The sequence below is a fragment of the Psittacula echo genome (genome assembly GCF_963264785.1).
Source record: "Psittacula echo genome assembly, chromosome: 4".
Classification (NCBI taxonomy): Eukaryota; Metazoa; Chordata; class Aves; order Psittaciformes; family Psittacidae; genus Psittacula; species Psittacula echo.
The window spans coordinates 76,478,775-76,492,330 of NC_137738.1; the positions used below are offsets into that span (position 1 = coordinate 76,478,775).

Genomic DNA, 13,556 nt, shown 5'->3' on the forward strand with positions numbered 1-13,556 from the left:
CTGACCGAGCAAGACCTTTCCTTTTATGCCCTTCTTGGATGATCCTTCTCAGATAGCAGCTAGAAGAGCAGTACCTGAGTTATCAAACCATTTTGGTTGTCAGCAGTAATATTGTCATTTTCTTCCTTAAACTGATTAACATCAAAGTTTAATAATCCTCCAGCACAAGCTTCCACTGGTCGCAAGAAATTCTCCTGATGTATCTGACTTGCAGCTTAATACGAAAGTAGCAAAGGAGTAGTGAGGGTACAGCACAGTCCAACAATAAAAGTAGCACTCAGGCAACAAAATAAGGCTTGTCACTTAACGAAACAGTAGCCTGACATTAATCTGCCAGAGCGGCCACTGTGAATAATGCAGGAAAGGGGACAAATGTGCTTTTTTAACACTCCTTAGTGGAACTGCATTGATTTGAGCGAGTTCATAATCACTACTGAATCACAGAAAAGGGCAGCCTGTTAAATACAAGCATTCTTTCTTTTTATGCTTTATGAATTCTCCTTCAAAGCTCTTGAGCTTTAAACTGTTTTGGGAGCTCTCATGCAAAACCCACCAACATGCACAAGCAGCGATCACACACTCAGTTTCATTGCGTCCAAACGTATACATCCAACACTTGGAAAAAACGCTACAGCTTTTTTTCTAATTTTAGGTTTTCCTCATATTAAAGTGCCTGATAAAGCAGGCTTCTGTTTTTCTGCATTACAGCACAGATCCCTGCGACCCCTGGCTCCGAGCCAGTCGGAGGCATCGATAGTGCTGCCCAGAGCAAGCTCAGCTCCCGCAACCTGCTGGCAGCCCCTGCACGCAGGGGCCCGCCGGGTAACCAGGCGGTGGTGCGAAGGGCCAGGCACCCGGACCTAAAAGTTAGACTCAGCCCGAGAGCCGAGAGGAGCTGGGCGAAGCTGAGCCCGGCGGGGCAGGAAGCCGCCGATGGGCGATAGCTCCCAGCAGCCCTGCTGCAGGCCTGCCCGTTTCACGCGGTGCTGGGGCGCCCTCCGGCGGCCTCAGGGGGAGCGGCGGGAGGCGGGGCGGGGCAACGGCCGGCCGTGTGGCACCGGCGAGCTGCCGCCCTGCCTCGGGGCGGCTGGCTCACCTGGATAACGCGTTTGAAGGCTTTCTGTCGTTTTCCAGTGTTTGCAAGCAGCCTGAACGCAGCAAGGCGCTTTCCTCGACATTTCCTTAAGTAGCTATAGTTCTCTAAGTAAATAACACTATTTGCAAGAGTCGGCTCACTAGCGATCACCTTCAGTGACAGGTTTCCCACCTTGCTGTCCCTCAGCTGCCACCACCAGCACTATTACGCTGGGCCAGGTGCTGTCACACAGCCCAGAGCTGCACTCCATGACCGCTTTCCTGAAGTGGACGGCTTTCCAGAACACAGCAGGCTCTGGTCTTGTTTAATGAGGCATACGCTTCACGAAAACAAAACTGGTGCTCATCTACAGGCCAGGCAAAACCCTCTGGTCATGGCTGTCGCACCCTGGCTGGATGTGCTGCCATGGTTGCCACTCTCACCATCACTGCGCGCATCACTGCCTCCTTACAGAACATAAGGTGCTGTGCTTTGTGCAGCTGGAATTGCTGGCTGTCCTGCTTTGTTCAGGGCTTACTGTCGCTGAAAGAGCCCTCCCACGCTGTGCGTATCAGTCACCTTTTGTCACAAAAGCACTTTGGAGTCAGTCTGGTTGAAATTAGTAGTGAAATTCCCACATTCTTCAGCCCAGATGATGCAAACCCAGAGGATGGGTGAATAGTGGTCTTAAACTAGCCATGTACAAATTGAAGAGCAGCCCCAGAGAGGTGAGGTATTCAACAACCTTCCTCTCTTCCTCCATTCACCTTCACTTGCTAAGGAAAAGTAATTGTTATCAAGTCCAACAGGTATTCTCTGGAGACAACAGATACAGCTCTGAACAGCTCGGGCAAACAAGTGGTGGGAGAACCAGGTTAAGATTAGCGCTGGAGGACATACCCACTGAAAGAATAAAGGGAGAAGAAGGTTAAGCCCTGAAGAGTGGCTCACTGCCATGGCAACGTGTCTCCTCCTCCTCTGCATTTTGGGATTTGTTTTAGGGAATATCTGAATGGCATTAACAGAAACCTAACAAAGAAGCCTACACATAAAGCAGAGCTGAACGATTCTACAGATAGCACAGCAGTGACTTCTGGTCCATCTGTAACTTAATTCTGGTTCAAGCTTTTCAACAACAGAAAACCGGATGGGTTTCTTCTCCCTGTCTTTTCATGCACATGATTAATGAGATAGTCCTGAGGGCCTAGGGGAGGTGTGTTTGTATTTTAACATGAATGGTTTAGAAATGGTCTTTTCTACAAACAGGCTTCGGAACCAAGTGAGCTGCTGGCAGCACTGGAGCAGAGCAACTGAGAGCTGAGTCCAGGCACCAGACTACACAAAACTTTGCTTCATAGTTTGCAGGTGCAATGGAAAGGGAAGGGGTGATAGGAGGGAATCGGCATTTCTTATGTTTTCTAGGACAGCAGACACTGTACTTTGTCTGTTGTCCCAGATCTTAGGGCTTTTTTCCTATAGGTAAAAAGAAGCAAAAGAGGTCAACAAGCCACTCTTAAACTGCCTGTGAGAAGCTTGTTGATACTCCCTATTCCCAGCAACTACAGCCTTTATGTGCCTTTTGAGACTAGGTACAGAGCCATCAGCTTACTTCTCCTTTGCTGATCAACTCCTAGAGAGTCACCCATAAGAAAGGAAAAACAGTGCATCATATCTTTTTGACAAGCCCTGCTGCCACCAGATAGTCTATTTTCAATACTGAAGTACTGAAGTTGGGCCAGATCCCTTGACTCTTCAAGAAGAAATGCCCGGCTATCTGTGAGGTTTTCAGAAGTTGGCCGCTCTTCTTTTTGGAGCTTGCAGTCAAAAAGACAGGAGTTGAGCAGTTATGCCTCAAGTGTTTTCCTTGTCTCTCTCCTTTGTTCCACCCAGGTGAAAAGAGGTGCTATTTCCTTCCCTTCCATCCTCCCCAAGCTCCTCCATGCATGTTTCTGACTTACTGGTTTACCCATCACAGAGCACCTGACTTCTTTACCATCCTAACCAATGCCCTTTGAGGGTTGATGCAAGATCCCTCTTACACAACATAGTTTATTGAGCTTAAAGTTAAATAAACCCTTTACATCCCCTTGAAGTTAAGCTCACACTCAATGCATGTGCCAAACCACCTCCAAAGAGTGTGGGCAAACTCTGCGTTCAAACTGTGCCACTAGGAAAAGCTGACTTGTGCTCAGAAGCTCTGCAGCACTGACTGCTAACAGACATCCAGTCCTTCCAACCTGTGGTATCAGAAGGATGTCTTGGGACTCGTTCCAAATCCAGACTCTCTATCTGGCTGCACTATCAGGCCTTCACAGTAACAAGACAGTCTTCCACATGGTTTGGAAGCATTATTTTCTCATTGTAATTGTCATTACTTTCTTTCAGGTTGGCTGTTCATTCCTGAGCACTCAAAGGTTGCTCTGTTAGTCTCAGACTCTGTCACTCTGGAAAAAATGCAGCCCTTCCGAAACTGGATGATGAAGTTCTTTGGGTCTGTCTTGGTTTCTTTTGCTGCAGCTTTAACAAAAAGCAGCTCAAGGATAATGCTGCTGCCAGCTTCTAACGGCCTTTGTTTAGTCACTAAGTATTTAGAAAACATTTCCCTCCTGGCCATCTCTCACCCTCTGCACTACTGAAAACAATAATTGATCTCTTTTGATTCTTCAACGTCAGTGTAGTACTGTCATGTTTGTACTGCGTGCGGACACTGTTTCTGAAGTATGCAAATATCAAAACTGACTTTTTTTCCCCTAGTATGTACTATGACATTTACTTGAAGTCCTGTTTTACAGTATTTGTTTGATTTGCAAATCTTATTTTATCGGGTTATACTGCATGACAAGGTTTCTTAAAATACCTGTGACTGCCTTACTGACCCTTGTATGAGACATCTTTTCTATGAAAGACTCTTTGTACAGGGGTTGGTATAAAATGAAGGAAACAGAAGCGTCCTGTTTAGGTGTGTGGCTCAGGAATTTTTATTTGGCTGTAGCTGGAATACACTGACAAGGTTTACTATGGAAGGTATTGCTTCCTGATACTTGTCAATGTAAAAATGACTTTGGGAGCCAGGACAAGAAGATATTATTATGTCATTTAAGTCTCTGAGGACCTAACTACTGCTTTTTCCACATTTATGTTCCGCTCTTTCCGTATCTATGTAATGTCTCTGAAATGGGGAAATTACACCTACCCCATTTTATTCATCACATAATCCAAGGGCAGAGACTGATACCTAGGTTCTCAAAGTCACTCAGACATATACATCTCACTGATATGAGAAGGAAATTGAAAAAAAACTCCACCTACATGAATTACTTCATATATCATAGTGATAATCCATGCAGATGGTCATATCACCAAGTGCTTACCAAGTTGGTCACTACTGATATATAACTGCATTTTATCAGGGCTCTGAAATGGTAGATATGTTCAATGTGGTTAGAGTGAATAATTCTGTGTTGTCCATGGAGCACTGTAGGTAATTTTTTCAGAGGCCACCTATAAGAATCTGTGAAGCCCCTAGGTGACTCACATTTAGCAGCCAGCAGCTGAAACCTCCAAAAGACTCGTGTCTCTAGAATGCCTTTCCTGTACTAGCAAGACATAAATACAACAGTCTAATATTTGACTTACCTGAATTGCTGTACTGATACATTGTAGTCTACAGATTCTGACTTTTTACCCTTTCCTCAGTTATTACTACTGTTGAGCATGAGACACTTTGACTCAACAAGGCAGAATGTGCAAGGTTTTATGTCCTTATGCACAACTACAGCTTAAATCATACCAATGATGAGAAAATATCCAACCATGGGGCACTTCATTAGACACCAGGCTGTGCATTCAGGAGCTCAACCACCATTACCAGCTAGACTCTAGAAGGAGTGAAGCCAGATTCCTCTCCTATCTCTGGCACCTTAGGTAGGAGGAATTTTGACAACAAAACTCAGAACATTTGATCTATGTGATATGCCTGCCACACACAACCTCTTTCATAATCCTGGTATTTAACTACCAGCATACATGGTCATCTGTGCAGACACTGAGAAAATACACACGTGACCTGGGCATTTTCTTTTTCTCCTGGAGAGAAATGAATGAGGTGGGAGTGAAGTATTAATTGAGACTCATTACTCTTGATGGATGCTAGCAGAGTTCTTAATCACCCAAGATGGCCAGAACATTCATTACCTGACTTGGGAAATCGCTTTTTTTCAACAACAACCTGCTTCCTTGCAGATTGCTTTCCTTCTACGTTTGCAGAATTATAGTAGGGTAACACGGAGGGAGAGTTTAGGGCTCTAAAGGAAAAGCCCTATTCCTGTCTGCCATAACTTTCTTCATTTAAGGCAAAAAAAGGGTGTAAATCACATAATCCTTTCTTCCTAGAGCTAAATGGGCTGTGAACAGTAGAGTAGCAACTACACAGGAGCAGCAAGCAGCCAACTTCATAGGGGACAAATCTCAGGCTTTAAGTACAATCTTGGATTATGCAGAACAGTCTCTGAAGATCCCCTTTGAACTTTTCTTCTATGCATAGCATATCATACCTGGACTGCTATTTGTTTGTGAGAACAGGCAATGAAAGTGCACATATCACTTACTTGGGAATTACAATGGAATAAGACCATGAAGCTCTGGTTTGTTCTACCCACTCACAGAAGTTCTGATGTCTCTCTTTCACAAAGGTCAAGCCAAAAATCTTCTCCTCTGCCCACAAAGAGGGACACTAAATTTGCATTTCAATATAAAATTTAGAACATTAACTCATCATTAACTCAACATTAACTGTCCGATTGTATGATGGGGATTATGAGTTTGATATCTTTGCTCTTCCCCTGCCTATGACATATAAGGCTGTACTGCATTCTCAAGGGAAAATCAGGAGGAAAAGAAAGCTGATTTATCTGTGTACTATAATCTCAGCATTCAGCAATGAGTTTTTAAAATGCAACAGTCCCTGGGAAAGGAGACCAGCACACAACTCTGTCCTAGGACAGTCTACTACTTCATTCCTGAAATCTCTGCATATGCGATCCCTGTTCATCAGAAACACCATAAACAAAATAGTTCAGTGTGTTCTTTTGCTGCCATATTTTCTGTGCCCTAGGGGTAGATCACAAATGCTTAACTTTGGTTATATCATCAAGATTAGAAAGGAAAAGATATCCTGGTAATGGACACAATATTCGAAGCCATGAGATATATGAAATTGATGGCTTTTTGCAACAGTGTGACAAATTTTGTATTGAAACATCACCCCCACCACACAGAAGCAGAAATATAACATGCCTTTTTGTTAAGAGATTGACCATGTTTAATTATTCATTTTTTTTTCAGTAGCTTAGCCATGTATTCAGTTAAATAAAGTAATAAACAAAAGTGTTCCAAGTGAGGCGATATTGTCTTTATGTTATTTTTAAATTGTGATCAGGTATCTGTGGGACATGGAAAACTAAAAACCAAACAAAGTACATAATCTTTGCTTTTCTAACAAAATTTAGCGCCAAATTCTGCTCTCAAGTAAATTTCTATAAAGCTTTGTCCATAACAGCATTACACTACAAGGGTGTATATCTGGGTTTAAAAAGTGCAAAACCTCAGGAGTTGTTCTCATGTCTCCATCAGCACATACCAAATGGAGAGCTGTTGCCTGGCTCTAATACACACTGCCCCACTGACCCAGTGCAAGCAGTCACATCATTGCCCAACTCCAATAAACTGATTTGATGTCAACAGGTGGTAATTTGGCTACATTTGTTTCTTGACTTCAATTTGTCTGCTTCAAGGAATGAGAGCACAATTTGGCTCCTTTCTCAGTGAAAAGGAAGCCAACCAAACATGACTTTCACCAGGCCTCAGCTTCTGGCCCCAGATTTCAACATACACTATTACAGCGATCAAAAGAACCATAGAAATCACTTATCATTTTACTGTTCCTTAACACATTTCACACAGTCCTGCAGTGAGCGGAATCACAGATGAACCTCAGGACATACAGAGAGCACAACTACTACACTGGACATGAAAAGGAAATTTTATTAAACATGTTTACATAACATGAGTTGGAATTTCATTTAAAAGCACAGGGGAGTGTTAAGACAAGTGGTTGAAATAGAAAGATACTATCGAATTATAACTAGTTGGTTTTTGGCCACTAAGACAGAACAGGATCTAGAAGTAGTGCACCAATTCTTGAGTTCTTCCTGCTCAGCAGGTCGAGCAGTAACCAATCTGTGCCCTATGGAAAGATGGGCAGAGTAATTCCCACGTGTTGAGTAATAATAAATAGTTCACTTGGTGCAGGCAGTATGTCTATGGATTAAAACCTAGTGTGTACACAGTTTCTACATGTGTTACAGCCCCACAGTAGGAATCTACACCAAAATAGTTATTAGAAGGAATTTGGTCCATACTACATCACGTTTTCCATAGGGTAAAAAATAAAGTCCATCTATAGACATTTAGCACCAGACCCACTGAGCTAGCCTGGCTAAAACCTGCAAAATGTCTATAAGAAAAATGGATGGCTTAGATTTCTTGGTTACTTCAGTATAGTAAGTACGAGCAAACTGTACAAGTACATGCAACATACAAGCTGGCCTATGTGGAACTAACATACATTATTAAATAACCTTTTTCATCTCTTTTTACAAAACGTGCATGCAGCTTTGAACAGTTCCAAGTCATGCTGCTCTATTTGTGTGATCACAAAATTGAATGGCCTGTAAAAGGAGGGGAAACATATCAATGCACCTGCAGGAATCTGCAGTTGTTCGCACATTTACAGAATATCACAAGGGATTTTGAGGCCAAGAAGAACTCAAATGAATAAAAAGCAAATTGAAATTTGAATTATTATTTTTTTTCTCCAAAAAGTAAGATATCTTGCGTTAAAAAATCAAGCCTTGTGCTTGCATCAATCTCAAAGAAATGTAAACTAAAATTTGATAAAAACATTAGTAAGTGCAGAATATTTCAACTGGAATTTCCAGTGAAACATTGAACAACTCATACCATGCTCTATCCAGGGCAGACAGATGCGTCTGAAGTGACACACATCAGAGAAGCCTGGGTACAGCTGAAAGTGTCATATGCTCAATCCATTCCTGGTCAACATTTTGGGAAGTCAAATATACATTTATACACAGAAACGTAAATATTTCCTCTCCACTTCTAGGAGGAAAATTGCATTACCAGTAACATATTCAATGTCAAAATTAAGACTAAAGCTGCTTTATACCAGTCCCCAGCAGTAGTTGCAGAATTCTTCAAAATTCTTCCATGCAAAACATCATCAACATAAAAGTTATTATATATAATGCAAACATATCTGCTTTGTACAAAGAAAAAGTGGCACTGTGATGATTGTTTATTTTTTAAGAATCTAACCTAGGTTGGTCATTTGTTCTGGGTCTCCACGTGAGCGACTTGGAAGTACCAGAACTGAGAAACGATTTGTACTAATTGCTGGAATTGTAACTGTGGCTGTTTGTTGAATACTTTAACGATGCTTACAGAGATATGCTTCAGCCCTTTTTTGTTTGGTTTAGAAAAAGAAAGGAAGGGTCTCTGTTAGCCTTGTGAGGACTTCTACAAAACTAGCGGAATCACATGGCAAAAAACTAGTGGAAGTGACAAGTACAGAAAAACTGCTGAAACACCAGGAAGGTAATGCTGCTTGGAGGCTCTGTCAAAGTGTGAGAATTACAACACCGTTAGCAGAGTCAGAGCTTCCAGTTTGGGTCATCTTTGACTTAGGTCGAATCTGAAGGTGTCTCTCTCTCTCTCTCTCTTTTCTTTTTTTGTTTGGATCATTATAAGCATCTGTGATAGCCGCTAATAGATTTGCCATATGTGATATACCTTTGTTCTGTCAATTAAAGCCATCTCTCGACAGACAGACATATGTTTGGATAACTACTACAAGTGAAAACAGAAGTGATTGTCTCTCTCCAACAGTGTTTTTTGATCATGTGAATATCTGGTTCCAATTGTTATCCTGGATGATGTTTTTATCAGACAGCACCTGCTACTATGATCTAATACAGGGAGGCCCGGTTGAACTTTCCAGAGATGACTGGGAAGCCCTGCGTGTCAGGGGAGTCAAGGTTGGATCCACTAGTGATGAAGGTGGAAATAATTTATACCAGCCTATTACCACACTGGACAGATCCAGTTCCTCCAGAAGGATCTGGGCAACTCCCATGAAGCATTTGTGGTCCATTCGGCCATAGTCTCCCCAAACTATTACCTGGAAGAACATAAAATACAAGTTCAGTATTGTCCTCAAACCCTCGCTTATACGTTCACTCCTGCTAAGTGCAGCATAAGGAGAATGTTACTCTTAAGGGTGAATGATTGCTCCCTCTTGTGGGAAAACCTAATGCCAGGACAAGAGCAAGAGTCAACAAGAGAGAAATGTTTAATACAGCCAGACATTTTGCAGGTCTGAAACCACAAGCCACAAAGATGTGTTTGCTGGCATTTATAAAATTAAATGCCTACTGAGTTGGAATAGGTTTACACATATTGCTTAAACTTAAGCAAACATGCAAGCGCTTCTCCAAATGGTAGCCTAAAATGGGATTGAGAAGGAACTGACCTGAAGGACTTTACCCTGTGGACTTTCATCAAAAACCAGTGTCTGTTGGTATAAAGGATCAAGGGTCTTCCGTGCAATTCTTGTCTTCTTCTTAGCTATACATGCCCCATTTTCCAATAAATACACTTTGACATACGGAGCTGCAAACAGAACATCATGAATTTTATGTTTGGACTTAAAAACTTCTACATTGCACATCTGAGCTGGAGGACAAATGCCTTAAAAGGGAGCTGAGTGGAAAGAAAATGGCATGTTAACTTCACTTTATAATCTGAATACAGTTATATTTGTAAAATAAATGATACAGCCCATAAGAAATCAATTTGGTTTTTATAAACTTTGAATGCAATGGTCTGAAATGTTACTAACAACAATTACGTTTCATGTCTGTCATTTAAAAACACTTTCTTTTGCCAGGAATTAACTGTCACTGAGAGCCACTTGCGAGTCTCTATGTATGTTTAGGGGTAAGAGATATCTCAAAACAAAAGTCTTTGATGTTTCATTGAAAGGAATTTTTAAAACTAAGTGGCTCTGATAATATAGACATTAACTGCTCTTTCATTGTCAGCTGCAAAGGGGGTTGTAAAGTTAGCCAAATGTTATCAAAAACAACTGTTCCAGTTAAGGTAAGCAGAGGCTGTGGTAGTGATTATAAATCTCCTCTAATAAGGATATCTATAAATAACCAGAGCTTCTAAATATGACCTTATAAAATGATACAGTATTAAATCTCATTCATTATACAAATTATTGACATTGTCACTAGCTTAACCTGCTGCCTTCTTGAAGTACTGCTGCATGCACAAAATTCTGGCATGTGGGTTTGTTAAGCTGTTTGTTCAATGCACTTTCCTTTGTTCTCCATCTCTTGTTTTGATGTGGAACAAATACAAAGGACTTCATCTACATCGACAGAGCCTCTCTGATATATACGACTTGCCTAAGATAGGCAGAAATACTTCTGCAAATGTCCCTTCCAGAACAGATGTTTTCTTGCTGAAAATCATTTTTTTAAAGGTGACATGCAACTGGCAGATGCAAGGTGGTAAGAAGTGGACATCAGTAGCAATGATATATCTACGCACACATTCCTTGTTGAAAAGCAAGCCAAACAAATGCAAATGAAATGAGGAGCTCAAAAAGCTGATACCCAGTTCATCAGCATATTTCATATTCTCATTTTCTGTTTATACACTGTCTATTTTTTTCCTTACCTGGGGTAGATTTGGAGCCAGGTTTTTGTGTGAGGCCACGGGCTCTAATGACTTCGACTTCTAACTGGCCCTTTTTGTCCACCATTCCAATCTGGATGTCACCTGACAGGGAGAAGAAAGCAGACCATATTTTAGAGAAGCACTACAGCCCAGGAGATAGGTGAGAAACAGAAAGACCAGTTTTCTGCTAGTCTGCTGCATTAGAGTGCTTGTCACCTCTTTTCCTGATCCCTTTAATTTCTCCATTCTTAAAGCAGGACTAAAATATATATACTTAGAGCGCATGGTGCCCTCTCTTCTTGTATGGTTTATACCAGAGCACAGTATTTCTGACCCATGGAGGCAGGCAAATTTACAGCAACACTATGGTATAACCACCACACCTGTAATTTTGCACTGGTGAATTCTCTGGAGACTTCCTACCTAGGATTTGCCCCAGTGTGCCAGTCATTGACATATGCAGCCCTGAGAGGAGTCCCACACTTAGGGAACCTAAACCCCAAACTCACGTTCAGAAATCCCTTCAACTGAAAGTTTCTGCCTTCAACCTGAGAGCAAAGAGCTAACAGTACAAAGGGTTCATGTCTAATGAAACAGGAAGGAAGACTGCTGGTGGAGGCTAATGTTGAAAGCACCTTCTTTAACTACAAGTGCCTGACTAGATCCTCAGCATGAGACAGAGCCACCAACCAGAGTAGGCACACAGTCATAGCAAGGCTTCAGAGAATGATGGCCAGCGCCCCAGGAGCTCAGGGTTTTTTTTTAAATCTGAAAAAGTCTCCAAAAAGTACAGGGGTGACAATTTTCTCTTTTTTAATCAATATTCCGCACACATTTTTTGTGCTAATAAAATGAAACACCATATTAAAATAAGAAGCTGCTTTTGCTACTAAACAGTCAAACTTATTTCCCTTCCTAAGTTCTGACAAATGACATTAGCTGCAGAAAAAGGAAATGGCTTGCTCTGAAACCAAGCACTGTTTGATCTAGATCAATAAAATGTAAGGGAAATCAGCTATAGGGTGATGCTCACCCTATAGAGTATTGTATCTCTGTGGTTTTATGTATCATGGAATCAACTGGGTAGAAACATAATAGGCCATGCAGAACAACAAATTAACCATATAACATGGTCAGCTACATGATGCCATGCAGATAATGAACTATACATATATCCATGAGGCAAGTGAGTATGTATTTGACATGTAAACCCTGATTGTCTAAAAGAAAAACAACAAACCACTCACAAAGAGATAGTCCTAAACGACAGAATTTGGGGTCTGGATTCAGAGAAATAGCATTTTGAAATTAACTGGGCCTGAGATTTTCACATGCTTGTCTAACAGTGTACTGAAGCAGTGTTTATACCCCAGTAGTTGAGGTATGACAGAGCAGCAGGGAAGACTGTTTTTATCAATTGGACTTTGCTTGAATAAACAGATCTCTGTGTTGCACCAAAAATAGCTCACAGAAGAATTCCAACAAGCCTTTTGAAGAGCTCATCTCTGTACCGCGTATCCAAAACGAAACATGCGACAGGGAACCAGAAGGGGGAGCGATAAGACAAACATTTTCAAATTGTCACTAGTGGAAGGATACCACATAGAAGGTCTTCCGAAAATTGTTAAAAAGCATGATTGAGTGCTTTTGGATGTGCAAAAATTGAGCCTTTAGTAAACAAAGAGTTTGATTACTCAGAAGTGAAAATAAACACATTACTCTAGTAATCTGCAGAAAAGTAGTCAGAAAAGATTAAAATAGAAGAAATCTAGACCCTTACATTCATGCTGATAAAGCCACTTAGAGTCTTACTGGACAAATCACCTCACATCATCTTTTATCTTTTAAAATAATAAAACCCCTGAATTTAATAAGTTTGGTGCTTATTAAATGCATTCATAGCAGTCATTTGGACTTAAACAGCACCCCTTGCCTTAGGAGGTAATCAAGGCATTCTCAAGAAATTTCTGTCTCCTTCACTCATGATTTGGGAAGGAAACACTGTCTTCTGCAATTTTTTCTTTCTATTTCTCTCCTCTTCAGAAGCACCTCAGTAGCCCTTCCTGAAAATGATTGTCCCAAGACAGCTGTACTGAAGCATTGGCCATTTCTAATTTCCAGCAGAGGAAGTATCATTAAAGGAGTGAATCAAGGACTCCTCACTTAGCATCCTAAAGAAACACACAGTGCTGCACTGTTGTATACCTTATACACTCCCTTCATAACCAAGATACAGCTAATGCTGCTATAGGGAAATACCAACTGGTCTGGAACACAGAGAAGATCACAGAGAAGCATAGGCAGCTGGTATAGAAAAGGATTTTGTCTCTTTCATGACAAACACTGGCGTTATCAGCAGCAACTGATTATTGGTCATTGCAAATGTGGGGAGAAGTTCTGCATTCTGGGGTGAAATGAACTAAACTTGGACACTTGGCAGAGTTTGTCCAGAAACTGCCTGTCACATCCAATGTAAGCTGTAGCAAGTAAATAGAAACTCTGAATAGCTGAGATGTTGTAGTGAGCTACAACTAGAGAAACCAAAACAATTTTGAGTGGCAAGTAAAGCGCAAGCCCTATTTCCAAACTGCAAATGAGATTAGCTGACATCTCAAATGGAGCAAATACTGTTTCTCACCCCATTTTGGATGAAAGC

General features: G+C 41.3%; 1 protein-coding gene across 6 annotated transcripts in view; it reads right to left on the reverse strand.

Moving 5' to 3' along the window:
* Positions 1-9,113: 9,113 nt before the first annotated feature.
* Positions 9,114-13,556, reverse strand: part of RIMS1 (regulating synaptic membrane exocytosis 1) — a gene marked incomplete at both ends in the record, with an annotated part of 304,350 nt that continues 299,907 nt past the window's right edge. For all 6 annotated transcript variants that reach the window (XM_080614500.1, XM_080614499.1, XM_080614501.1 and 3 more), the window contains 3 exons: positions 9,114-9,332; positions 9,684-9,823; positions 10,901-11,002. In XM_080614500.1, the coding sequence (XP_080470626.1) occupies positions 9,114-9,332; positions 9,684-9,823; positions 10,901-11,002 (461 nt within the window). The remainder of the gene's footprint in view (positions 9,333-9,683; positions 9,824-10,900; positions 11,003-13,556) is intronic.